This window comes from Poecilia reticulata, linkage group LG1 (assembly GCF_000633615.1).
Source record: "Poecilia reticulata strain Guanapo linkage group LG1, Guppy_female_1.0+MT, whole genome shotgun sequence".
In the NCBI taxonomy this organism is placed as follows: Eukaryota; Metazoa; Chordata; class Actinopteri; order Cyprinodontiformes; family Poeciliidae; genus Poecilia; species Poecilia reticulata.
Genome location: NC_024331.1, coordinates 3,101,349 through 3,115,361, shown reverse-complemented (window position 1 = coordinate 3,115,361; position 14,013 = coordinate 3,101,349). Strand labels below are relative to the sequence as shown.

At 41.9% G+C, this 14,013-nt stretch overlaps 1 protein-coding gene and 1 long non-coding RNA gene across 5 annotated transcripts in view; both read right to left on the bottom strand.

The window, feature by feature from the left end:
• Window positions 1-474: 474 nt before the first annotated feature.
• LOC103457919 (uncharacterized) lies at window positions 475-2,010 on the bottom strand. The gene is made up of 3 exons (XR_532503.2): window positions 1,971-2,010; window positions 927-1,044; window positions 475-830 (listed from the first exon to the last, which is right to left on the bottom strand). It is a non-coding gene; the product is annotated as an uncharacterized LOC103457919 (long non-coding RNA).
• A 4,525-nt stretch (window positions 2,011-6,535) lies between these two features.
• Window positions 6,536-14,013, bottom strand: part of fbxw7 (F-box and WD repeat domain containing 7) — a 103,845-nt gene continuing 96,367 nt past the window's right edge. For 3 of the 4 annotated variants that reach the window (XM_017306189.1, XM_008398513.2, XM_008398665.2), the window contains one exon: window positions 7,833-8,101. In XM_017306189.1, coding sequence (XP_017161678.1) covers window positions 7,833-8,101 — 269 coding nt within the window. Of the gene's footprint in view, window positions 8,102-14,013 lie in introns of all 4 variants that reach the window. The other variant, XM_008398591.2, reaches the window with a different exon arrangement.

Genomic DNA, 14,013 nt, shown 5'->3' with positions numbered 1-14,013 from the left:
TTTATCCTGGCTAGTCTGAAGGAGCAGAGTGGAAGGAGGGCTGCTCTGTGAGGCAGAAGCTCAGAAACTTGAAAAATGAGGCTCTGAGGAGGAGCTTTGTTCCTGAAGGCGGAGCTAGGTCCACCCAAGGGCTTTGCACAGCCTCATGGTTGCCATGGAGACTAAAGGATTACTCAAACATGAAGTAAAGAATCAATGCAACACTCTAGTGATGAAGGAATAACATTATAATATGATGTAAAGATAAAAACATTGATATCGCATAATACTGCCCCTTTAAAGCTGAAGAATTTGAAATACCCGAGTAGCAGTGGGGGAGGGAGGATGAGGGTAACAGTTGGTGAAGTCATGCAGCTGTGGGGTTGCAGGAACCTCCTGACCTTATCAGGAGGTCAGCATTAATGACCAACTTGAACATCAGCTGTCCAAAAGGAACCAAAGGAGATTTAAATGTTCCCGTCATCAACCACTGACTGGCAGCTTTATGGCGATTAAACCTTGTCATTACCCATTGATGTGCTGCAACAAAACCTCCCAAACAGGATTAGACTGAAGTGTGAAACACAACCACTACTGATGCTACGGTCCTTTTAGAAAATCTGCTCACAATTAGAGGGGCTGCAGCGCTTTAGGGCAGGATTAGCGAACAAAGAGATGGGAGATACACTGAACGAAGCATCCAAAGCTCTTCCCTTCCCTGAACCTTTTGCCGCGCCATCAGCTCCTGGCGGAGAGCATCTCGTCACCCTTTCCGTCCCTCAAGCCGTGTTGTTTGTGTCTGGATGAGTTAGTGCTGCTGGGGTGGCAAGCAGACGTGCTTCGTTTGAGCGCTGAGAATGGAGGGAAAAAAGGGACACAATCATTCATCAACAGGATGCGCAGCGCAATTGTGGCAGCAAGAGTAAAGTAGATAAATGGCTAATCACCTGAAGAAATGAGATGATTCATCTCTTCCTGATATTACGCTCGTTTAAGGACCGCCAGTGGGGATCCATCAGTGTCTGCTACAGAGCAGACTATCTTGTTTGTTACGCTGTGTGAACTCTGAATGTTTACACCCATTAAAAAAAAATAAAAATCTCAATTAAAACAAAGTTTTTTCAGTGAACATAGAGCAGATATGGGTAAAAACAGGAGTGAAGAGTGCAGTTTGCAGAATTAACCAGTCAACTGGGATAATTGTAGCTTTTGAGATTAGCGAGGAAGATACCATCATGCTTAACAACCTGGTTGTTCAATGAGTAGATTTTTATCATCAGTGATAAAATATTTGTTTATTGTTCAGCAAAATGAATCCGTCTCTGCATACAAACGATGTGTAAAAAGGTTTAGCATTAACCTTTTGTGGCAACATCATAATCTGATACTGAAGAAAAAAAATTAAACCTTTAATTTGCATTCATTTATTCAGCGTCCCACTTTAAAATGAGCCATATTAATTAAACACGGTGGCTTAAATGTGTTGTCATTTTCCTATCAACAAAAAAATTCTCTTTGTGATAACTCACAATTACTTCAAAAATATGAAGTCATTTGTAAGAGCAAAATTGATGAAGGAGCCAACAGGTGGTCGTTACCCTAAAGCTAAAACCAAGCCGTGCTAGCTGGCAACTAAAACTCCGGCTACTGAACGAAAGACGCTGGGAGAAACATTAAAGGCAGGCAGCTGGAAGCTCTTTTAAATGATAAAATTATTTCCACTGCCGCAGGTACCGAATATGAAACCATGGCCCCTACACCGCACTGAAGATCAGAACCTAAATAGGTTTAACCTGACTGAAGACCGGACAAGACTTGCCGTGGGACCAAAGGCAGGCGTCATTCATTGTTTCATTTACGAAGCTTGCAGCAGCAGCAGCATAAACAGCAACTTCTTCGGGCAACTCTTCCCCTTCCTCCGTCTGGTCCTCCTCATGTTTTCTACAGTTTCAGAGTGCTACGGTTCAAATTGAGAAAGCTTAAAACGTTACCTACTGCTCTTCTGTCTGGACGGAAATAGCGCGATTGGACCTAGCGTACCTCATTTACCCAGAATGCATCGCAGCGCCAACAACACGCCACGTCTCTGACTACTTTTATGAAAACCAAATAGCCTACGGTATTTTCACTGCATTATTTTTTTTTACATCTAAAATATTTCTCAAAGTCTACTGCTCATTTTAATTATTTGGCTATTAAAATTAGCCAAATAACCGAGGCTCATTTTAATAAATGTCAAACAAATTTATTAGTTGCATAATTATTGGTACAAAAACAAGCATATTTTTTCATTATTAGGCCTGAGCAGGGAATATATTGACTTTTTGAAGGTCTAACAATATATGAAAACTCACCAAATTTTGTTGGCTTACCAGTCTTAGTGAAAATGACTATAATGGTTTTGCAAAAGTCGCAACAGAAAGAGCTCAACAGCGCCACCTGGCAACTTTCAAGACATCGTTCTTATTTAGGTTACCTTACTGCAAAAGTCTGAAGTTTGCATTACTCTTTGAACTTCCCAGGACCTACAGAAGTTTCCTGCAGCCGTGGGCTGGGGTCAAAGTCCAAGCCTGGTCTAAAACAAACAAGACGTCAGCCATGGTGGATTGAACTTTTTTTGTTGTTGTCGTTTTTAAGCTCTGTATTTCATTGAACTTTTCTTGGCTTGAACATTGGTGAGTTTAGGGATATAAAGTGATCAAAGTCCTGACTTTTCCTGCCGGTTGAAGTGGGGTTACACCCAGGGGTGAAAGTAGTTTTAAATTCTAGGGGGTACTATGCCAAAAAAAAAGAAAAATAATTTATATATATATATATATATATATATATATACGTATTGCTTTTTTGTGTGCTTTGGAGTTTCTGTGCTGATTAATTTTTTTGCGAAGCAATAGCTCTTGAATTGCTACAAAATAAAGCTGTATTTCCCTCATGTTGACACCTTGAGATGCCATGAGACCTAAATTCTGAACATCATGGCATGGAGTGCATCCCAGTTTTCCATATCTGGCGTATAATTATTAATTTTAGCTTTTAACCTGGTTATATTGGTCCTGTGTCCAGACAGAGAGATAATCAGTAGCCCAGCATCATGACCTGTTTGTTCTGAAGATCCTGCAGCTTCCACTTCTCTTCCTAACATGGCGCCTCCTCACCCTGACTCTCATACTGACAGGAGGAACCACAGAGCTCTGTTAARTTAAAGCTCATCTTCTGAAGTTGGGATATTTTTCCTCCAACAAGTTCCAGAGGAATCACCTCAAACCAGATGTTGGACTGGATTTTATTTCAATGTCATTTGTGAATGTTAGAGCCTCATTTTCAACAGTGGAGCTATGAAGGTTGAAAAAGGTTATCATTTTGGAGAAAATCTCAACATTAATATTTCCACTAAATAAGAGGCAAAAAAAAAACAATTGTTTGATAAAGGAAAAGCCTCTCAGGCTCTGAGCCCGACAGCACCAAACTATTTTTTTATATATTAGACAATTAAATTTCACATAATTATCACGGTAGAAGACATTTGTTTGTTAAATTGTTAAATACTTAATGAAATATATTTACCGTGTTTGATGTTTGTTGTAAATGACGTATACTCACAAAGAACAAGGTTTATTCGTTCAGAAACAGCAGCGACTGTAAAGAGCCACAGCAAAGGTAAAACAACCTGAACAGGTGATCAACTCAAAACCACTCACTTTTTTATTCTCTTTCTTTGTGTCATTTAAGCACACCCGTTGCCATGGCAACCTCCTGCGCTCCACAAGCCGCCCAGAGATTATGTTAAAAACATAACACTTAGTCCGTTACGATATTAGGTTTTCAGGCTTCATATTTATTTTGCTATCATTAATAAACCTCTCATGAACACAGCGGAGGTTGATTAGTTAATTTTAAACTCCTGCTCTGCTCGTTATTTTGGAAATGGATCCGAAACGCACAGAATTGCACAACACCTTGTTGAAACAATAATTACTGAGATTATTATTGTTGTTGGGTCATTAATTTGAGCACGTTTTGTTGTTTTTTTTTTTGTTGTTCTTTAATAAAGTTACGAACGTTTTAAGCGAGTCAGAGGACGTTCTGGAGATCGACTCAAAACCTTCCGCGATCGACATATTGCACCGCTGCTCTAGCAAAGCACGAACAGTTCAGAAACAATATGAAATGGGGAAAAAAGTTATTAACTGATTAAGTCATGTTTTAGGTTGTTCTTAAAAACTAATCAGTCACGGCTGATTAATGGGTGCTTTCACGGCTGCACAGTGAATCCATAGATTTTTTACAGCTGACTGCCGCTCCACTCTCTTGCAGGTACTGCGTACCCCCGCTAAATCTTTTAGTGGTACGCAGTACCCTGCCGTACCCCCTTACTTTCACCCCTGGTTACACCATGGCCATAGGTTTGACTGTAATTTCCACATATTTCATCTGATCTGCACCAAACTGAACATTGATTTTTTTTTCTTCACATCACAACCAATAAGATTTTTTACATGTCTGTTGCTGATCAGCATTTACAATGTGGTCAAAATCAGTGTTTTCTGGGTGCCAAACTTCTTTCGTCTATTTCCTGGCTGCCAAATTATTTCATTACTGTTTTCAACCAATTCAGATAGAGAAATGGCAGCAAAGGTTTCTCTCTGTAAAGAATTAGAAATGTCTCCACTGTGTCAACAACACATTTCTGAGCCACTGTATGCTTTGCATGTTAACAAAAAGGCATTCTTCTGAAAATAGAAGTTGGCCACTGAACTGAAAATGATGGGAGAAAGAGCAGCAAAAGCTCAGAAACAAGAATGACCTCTGCAAATCCTGACACACTGGTTTTAAAGATTACAAGCCTGGTCTGACTGTTTGGAGGTAAAAGTGACCAACTGCAGCATCTAAACTTGAAACAAAAGGCCAACTCAGCAAGAACTAAACAGCAGAAATGAGTAAATAAATCTATATTACATCCATTTAATTTACGAGCAGGAAAGATGCACCTGAGTGGAGCAGAGCAGCTGTTTACACAACATGATGCAGGTCTGGGAAGCAACAGTTGCAGTGACCTGCCAACCACAGTAAAGACCCCCGTCTCCCTCTCCCCCCACACACATCCATTCATGTGACTGTGTGCAGCCCCCTCAACGCTCCCACACAGTAAACTGTTTCCTGGGCCAGAAACCAGCCATCGCTAGGCAACAGGGGGAAACCTGCAGCACTGGGCCGACTCTGTTGCTGCTCGAACTAAGTGGCCTCATGATGCATCACCGATGGAAGACAAAAACCCAAAGGTAGAGCTTAAAATTGCGCAAATAGGAATTACAGAAATAAATTTGCTTAACAGAAGCACGGCAATTAAAACAAACAGGCACATTTTTCAATAAGTTTTTGTGATAGGATGAGGTGGTTTTTCCAGCTGTATTGAAATTGATGTATTTCGTAAAACTCAAATCAAAACACTTTTTTATATCACGAGTGATGTGGAAAAAAATCGCTTGTGATCAACAGTTACGACTGGCTGAAACGACAAAGACGACGACAAGAAGTGGTCAGAGGATTAACGACTTATCGTGTGAGTATTCACGTTAATTGAGTTATTTAATGGAAACACCGCAATTGTGTTTTCTCCACATTATCGGAATATCGACAGTTTTTTGCACATTTCTCAACAAAAACAACTGGTTGATGCCTTTGAGAAGCTGGAGTAAACCCACAAATGCAGAGGGAGAACATGCAGACTCCAGCAGGCTCTCTGTGAGGTAACTGAGCTTCCAGCTTCCATGTTTGAGAAAGTCCATAACTTGAAACTTCTCCACTTGATTCTTGGTTTTAAAATCATTGCTGTTATTTGTTTTTGATTCACTTCATCCCAGAAAAATTAGGATAACTGAGGAGCTGAGATGATAACCATCCAGGAGAATTTAACCAAATAGTTTTGCTTTATTGACCATATAAGATGCCTTCACAGAGGTAAACAAAAACAGACAACTGATATGCTTGAAATGAAAAAGAAAAACCCACATTTTATTGCACTTAAGTTATAAGAAAATAAAATTCTAAGTGAATCAAACAAATACACAATCCCTTTCAGGTTTTTTTTTTTTGTCTGTTTTTAGATTTTTTTTTTGCTGTTTTTTGCCAGGCAGTTTTACATGAACTGAACAAAATAAAAACACCTGCAACAAATCTGATTTCTCAAACCAGATCATAAATTAAAAACAGACGGAGAAAACAACAAGAGGAGAGATAGAGCGAGATTGTTTTCTTTCTTTCTTTTTTTTTTTAATATACAGTGTTATACCACTTTCACAGTTCAGCTGGAGCTGTGACTCTGGGAGGTTTTGAGACGACTTGTTTTGGCTACAAGGTGTTTTGTCCGTGTTCGTTTCGGTGGAACACCGAGACGCTCCGCGGCCCGACCTGCCAGCTGATGCTTGATGGTGGTCTCCTCTGTTGCTTCAGACACCTGTGGAGGGGCAAAAGAAAAAAAGAAAAAAAAAAGTCTCTCACACAGACATATGGGCCATTCTCTCATTCACAAGTTAAAATCAGTACATCTGTTAGTTTGATTTCTTTTTAACCTCTTTTTTTTTTTTTTTTTAAGCCAGTCCACGCAGCATTTTGACATTTTTCCCAAAGAACAGGCTGGAGAAGCATTGTCCCAAGGAATGTGATAACAAGCTGCCAGCTAACACACACACATACACACACACACGCACTCACACGCACGTTCTCTAACAGTGTTACAATTCCCCCTCGTTTGTGTCTCCTGTCAGTTTCTGTCGGACGCGCTCCCTCCTCGTAGCCTCAAACGCAGAGGCACGTTTGGCTCAAGTTTCAGTGGCAAAAAAAAAAACAAAACAAAAAAGACCAAAAAAAAAAAACAACAAAAGGTCGGAGGATGGTGATCACGTCACATCGCGTTTCTGGTTTAAGTCCAAACGTACAGAGAGTCCTGTGAGGAATTTCGCCTGTGGACTAAAACGTCACAGCAAGTAGAAGCTCCGTTCTCTGGTTCCGGTTCCTCTAGCAGCATTAGATTCAGTTTGGCCACTTGGGGGGGCGGGGTCAGGGCAGGGCGGGGTCAGGGTCAGTGGATAGTTGAGGTGTTTGTCCTCAGCCCTCCAGCTTCTGAGGAAACCCCCCCCAGAGCTGAACAGCACTGACGGTAACAGAGACCGGACTGTAACGGACTGGACCAGATTCATCCTCTAATACTGAAATTCTGCATGTAGCATAAAACCAACAACAACAACAACAACAAAAAAAAAAAACTCTTCAGATCCTGAAATTCACAGTTGTGTTTATGTGGAGAAATCAAAAGTCCAGAAACCCGAGTGCAGAGCGATGAGAACAGAAACTGAGTGACGGAAACGGGCCGGACCACCCCGACGCCCCCCCCACCACGTCCAGCAGCTCTTTGGGAGGAACTGTGAGGGGAAGCCAGTCATCATGGCCGTGTGATGACTATATGCACACGCTCTGATAGGAAGGGAGGGAGGGGGTGCATGGGTGGGTGGGGGAGTTTTAAAAAATAATATCTCTCTGTACATCTGAAAATCTGTCCGACTCGAGCGAAAGCGGGTCCTCTGTGCGAAGCCGGCCGGTTCAGGGGAGTTCGCTCCGTTTCTCCCTCCAGATCACCTTCAGCAGGAGGGGCCGGGGGTCAGAGGGGACTGGACTGAGTTTGCCCGTAGCAGGAACTCAAATGGGAGACGCGGACAGCGGCGGGTTTTGTGATTGTAGACTCTCTTGAGTGTAGGTGAAGAGTTTTTTGGGTCTCCGGGTTCCCGTCCCCCTCCTCTCTCTCTCTGCGGGTCGCTCTCTTCATCCTTCCACAGCGTGTTCTCCCGCACCACTTCCTGTCACTTCATGTCCACGTCAAAGTCCAGCACCAGCAGCTTGGTTTCCTCCGTGCCGTTGCGGCTGCCCACGGCGCACACCAGCTTGGTGTTGGACGCCCGGATGCGCCACACCACGCCGCCACTGCCGCCGCTCTCCAGGGTCACCAGGTTCCGGATGAACTCGCCCGTCTTCAGGTCCCACAGCTTGACCGTGCCGTCGTCAGAGCTGGTGATGACAAAGTTCTTGTTGAACTGGAGGCAAGTCACGGCACTCTGGTGCTTGTGGGGACCTGGACCAGACAGACAGAGAGAGGACAGTTAGGAGAAGACAGGACGAGGAATTTGTTTGGCGGCGTTTGGGCTTCAGCACACAAACTTCACCAGATGAGAAAAACCAAGAGAGACCGTCAAAAAACACACCAACAAAACAACAGTAGTTGTGAAAATATGACTTTATCATCCTTCCAAACCTTCTCAGGTCTCCTGGTTCTGTTTCTCCTCTACATCCCCAGAACCAGAACCAAACGAGGTGAAGCAGCATTCAGCTTCTATGCACCGCTAATCTGAAACAAACTTCCACAAAACAGCTGAAACACTGGGCTCCTTTAAATTTATACTAAAACCTGCACAGATTTAATGGCACCAATCAACATGTAATGTTTATTGGTTTCGCAGTTGGTCTTATGACGCGTTTATGATTTTTTAAAATGTTTTCATGATGTAAATCACTAACTGCCTTGTTGCTGAAATGTGATGGAATATTTTTGCAACAGAAGTTTTTTAGTTTATTTTGAAACAGTTTGACATCATTTATGACAAATATTCAAAGTACATGTTTGTTAACGTTTTGCCATCCAACTGGTCTTTCTGAGAGATCCGGCTCCTGAGTTTTGATCCAACTTTTTTGATTTAAATAATTTTCTATCATAACCTTGACCCCCTGCACCTTCCAGTTGCTCTGTGCTTCCTGCCAGAAGACGGGAAGGAAATGAGGAAATAGGTACTGAAATATTAAGCCTCTTCTGCTCAGTTCTGGTCTGATGCAGCGAGAGAACGGCTCACCGACACCTCCTGGTTTTTTTTCCTTCTCATTTTAGTTTTTAGTGACAACTAAAATTAGATTTTCCAGCCCGTCAATTACTTCCTCCAAACTTGTGAACTGGTAACAGTCGTTCCTTCCGCGGGAGGCGGAGCTCGGCTCGGTGTGTCTCGTGGACCATTTAAGTCGGTGTGAAAGTGAACATCTCTAAAACTGCATTCCTGTCATGTTGGACAATTTGTTTCTACAACATGATCATGTCTGCTGGCCTGAAGAGAACTAGATTAATAAGCCAAGTTATAGTCCCAGTGATCAGAGCCAACGGCTGCGTCTGGCGAGGTTTCCACTGCCGTTTTGTTTCACATTAGTCTGTCTGGATCAGCGAGGTTTATCACCTCCTAAAAAGCTTTACAGGAAAAAAGTACTATTTTTTATTATTTTTTACCACTGAAGGTCCTGAAAAGTTTAGTTGGAACAGATCAGGAAGACTGAACATGCAATAAAAGCTGCTGCTAATGTAAGGGTGGGTGGATGGATGGAAACGCAGATATCATTTAGTTTAAAATAATAATGAATTTAAAGGGGCATTTAAAGGGGCAGTATTATGGGTTTTACAGCCACAAAGTGCCATTATAGCACAATCAAATAACTGTAACCTTCAGTTGTTATAATACATTTATAATATGTATATAGCAAGTATGACTTAAAAGACATTTTACTTTGTAATTTAACATCTCGAAATTGGGCCTCTGTCTCTTTAAGGACTCCTGCTCTTTCTGAAGCTCCGTCTTCAAGAAGTCATCACAACATGGCTCCTCTATTAACCCTTTAACAACATTTTTACCAGCATTGCACCGAGTAGTAGCTCCTATAATGAGCCCAACAGATGCAGTTCCGCCAGGTGTTTGCCAATTGATGCTGGCTAATCTGAAGGAGCTGAGTGGGAGGAGTCACGGAAAAGGGCTGCTCTGAGGCATAAGCCCAGTAGTTTGGAAACTGCAGCTATAAGGAGGAGCTTCATCCTTGAAGGTGGTGCTAGGTCCATCCAGGTGTTTTGCACAACTTAATGGTTACCATGGAGATTAAAGAATTTCTCAAACATGCATAAAAGAATCGAGGTAACACTCCAAGTATGTTTATAAGGAATAAACATACTTGGAATAACATAACGTATAAGAATAACATAACAGGATGTAAAGCTAAAAAAGTGGATTTTACATAATACTGCCCCTTTAAAGAATATTTCAGTATGAGGATAAATTCTCTGGTTTGGGTCCCCTCCCTAAGAACCTATCCCTGCTCCCACCACCATGCTGGCCTCCTTTCTGACACTACAAAGCAGCTTCATCAGAACCCTCATCCTGGTACAGTGACAGTGATGACCTTGTTGTTTCACTATGGTCTATTCAGAACACACTAATGACCGGCAGGAATCATCATGACCTGATTATTTGACCTACAAAGATCTGTAGCCCCTTCTGCTGGAGCCCTCTCCTTCCCCGTCTCGTCTCTCCAGGCTCTCACTGGGGCATCTTTTTGTTCAGATGGTGTTCTGGCATGTGGGGGGCCAGCTCACTGGGCTGCAGGCTGCTAATGAGGGCATTTAGAGACGGGGCACCAATGACAGCCACGGGTATTCAGGAAAAGGACTTTGGTCTTAGAGTGAGGCACTAAGTCCTGGTAATGGAGATAAAACTATTCAAATGGACACAAAGGACACAAGGGAACAAGGGAACAAGCAGCAAGAAGAAGAAAAGAAGAACCAGGATCTCAACACACAGCAGGAGGATCTGTAACATCACTGATGTAACTCAAGTCCTCAAAACGATGCTAGCGCCTGGTTGGTTCACATCAACTTCAAAAGTTTTCTTTTCTCAAAAACAAAATGTTAGGTTGCTATGAAACTGGATTTGCATCAGAGGACAACATGGACTGAACACAGCTGGCCTGACTGAAACTGGGGGGAATCGGGTCAGTTTTCCAAGACCACTGACCCGAGGTCCATGACTACACGGCCACTCTTCAGTTGTCATTCTATCGGCATCCGACGTACGATCAAAGTTTTAGGGTGCATTCACACCAGGCTTGTTCAGTCAAACTCTAGCTCATTTGTCTAGAAAGTCCAATCCACTTGGTTTGAGGAGGTGTGAACTTCATTGAGCTGAAATGAACTCTGGTGCGGTTTGAATGCATGTGTGAACGTCAAGCGGACCAGAGACCCCTCTAAAAGCAGGAGGCAGACTGTACCGCATGGCATTCTGGGTAAATGCAACACACAAATCTTGTGCTAGTTAAAGAAATGGCTTCTGGACTTTGACCAAAGGCAAGAGAGAAATCCTACAACCGCTAAAATCTGACGCCACTCCATTTTTGTTTACATTTTGTGAAGACGGAAGTTGCGCTCATGTCTTCCTCAGAGGTTTTCATGTCGATTCCTTCAGTAGTTCTTGGTGCAGCGCCACCACAGGCGAGGGGGAGAACAGGTTTTCCAAGAGTTTGGTTCATCTGAGTCAGTGCAGTGTGAAAGTGAACTGCAGAAGCTAAAAATGTAACAAATGTTGCAACTTTGGTCCACAATCAAACTGAGTTTAGCCCCACCATCATTAGCTTTTACACAGTATGATGGCTGTTTATTATGCTTCAATATTAGAAGGAGGTGAAGTGTGAAATGAACAGAAAATATGTCACAGTATCAGTGTTTGCTAGAATATCTATGGTTGTAGAATAAATAGAACATTTATCACCATCACGATGTCTTTGCAAGGTTGTTACTGGACACACTTGCAAAACACATTGGCTAAATATATAAAAGCAACACATTTGTAGTTGGCATTCAATAATATACAGTCAAGCTCAGAATTATTCATACCCCCGGCATCTTTAGGTTGAAAGTAATCCTTTAATTTTACCAACATGTTTCTGACTGGAAGCAGCGTTGGTGTTTGGCAGCCATGCTCCTCCATTATGTCTGACAGACGTGATGCTGGTGATGCCAGCATGGATGTGATAGCAGCTGCTGTTTGCTACTGTCTGCATAATGATAACTAATAATCCTTTGACCTAGCAGCTGATCAACAAGCTCATGCTGTTTCCAGAAATCCCCTGTGTTTCCCATGGTAAAACAGCTCTGATTCTTCTGACCTGAGGTCAGCTGCAGTCCACGTACCGCACCACATGTTTACAACTTGTGCGGTTTTATCAGGAGATGTGAATGATTAAAAACTAGATCGATCGCCCACCAATCATAATCGTCCGATTTCCGTGAAAAAGTGTATGATCGGTGATCGCCGATCACTGTCTCTTGTTGCCGATCACACAAACCGATCACCTGCATCTCATTTCGCAGCCTGCCTGTGCAGCTGGTCTCCTCTTTCCTTCACACTGCGCAAACATGCAGCAGCAAATCCTAAGCGATGTGGAACTATAACGCACCTAGTAACTGGGGAAGTTTGCGTGTTGCAGCGGAAAATTGAAGCACGTCAAAATGCATCAACACGACAAATTTAATATGGCATAAAAACAATGCCATACTTGAGGAGTTTGGCTATATTGAGGCTCACTGCAGTAAAAAAGACATATGGAGGATCAGACAACAAGTAAAGCAGCGCACAGCTACAAACACTCACCCGAATTAGCAACTAAACAAATAACCCACAAAATTATTTAAGTCTTCGAGTTGCGATGTAAGACGCTAGTTCTGTGGTGTAAGACGCTACAGGTAGTAATATTTGACAGACGGAGCGCTGCTTCTGCTCCACCTGGTAGTGACTCTCACACCGAACCTCTGCTTAAAGYTGCAGCATCTAACTTAAAAAAATACATTTTACATACGTATTAAAACTTTCGCTGTCCTAACATGAGACAGATAATCTCTGAAAAAATAATCGATCTCCTCTGCCTCCTCCCTTTTCTGCATAATTACTCCGCTCAGTCAGAAACAGCCACTCAGAACTAGCAGTAATCAGCTAGCCGCCATGCTATCAGGAAGTTTTCATTCAGTAACTCAGGATTGTTTATTGTAACGGAACCTGCATTTGCCTTTGAATGTTAAGTTTTATTCTTGAATTTTTTGGCAATKTTGAGAGGYTTTATTTTGACTCTTTGCATTATTTAGCCTCTTCAGAGCCTCCATATGTTATCAGTCTGTTAAAGATAGTACTACCGATAGCAGTACAATTTGCACAATGCCTGTTTTTTTCTTGGAAAAAGTTATAAAAAACAAATTTTTGTTTAAATTAAGGTGAATTCAGGGTTCCTTTTTCCACATAATGTAACCGGTAGTGCTTTTGATTAAAAAAATTATTATTATGTGATCGGTTTCAGTGATCGGTATCGGTGATCGGCCCTCATGGGTGATTGGAATCAGTATCGGCAGGAAAAAACCTGATCGGCACATCTCTATTAAATACTCATCAATAATTTCTGCTGTGCATCAAAGTTCTTCACAAAGGTGAGGATGTCCACATTTTCATCAATAATAAAACAATCATCTTCAGATTCTCCTGTAGTAAACAGCTAAGCAGGTGTTTCTACCTCAGGTGAATAAACAGAAGATCTATCAACCCTAAGGGTCAGATAAGTTACTTCCATCCCTGGTGCTGGTAATCTTTTATTTGTGTGATCAAAGCTGCAGTATGACACTTACACAAAAATACTTTTTTTGCCCCATATTTTTGAAAACTGTCACCATGTTGTGATAGTGCGATATGAGAAATATAATCTGTGAAAAAATAAAGCTCCTCCACCTCCTCACAGTGATACTGTTTCCATCTGAGGAAATACATTGCTCCAGGTCAAAACCAACCAATCAGAGCGAGGAGGAGGGTCTTAGCTTAGGTCTTAGGTCAATTAACTTTGTGAACGCACTGCTAAATGAGTTAATGGTGGAAAAACAACTTACCACCACAGAAAAACTGTTTACCAGCATCATTAGAGGCCATAGTACTGATAGCATTGGTAGCAGGCTATATTATGGTGAACTGGCTGGAAAGAGTCAGTGGGAGAGGGTGAGAGTGATTAACAGCACTAAGACCCTCCTCCTGGCTCTGATTGGCTGTTTCTGACTGAGTGGTGTATTTCTTCAGTTAGTATTGGAGCTTGATTTTTGTCTTACGATATCACAACATAATAATTTTAACAAATATGTAAAAAAAATAAAATAAA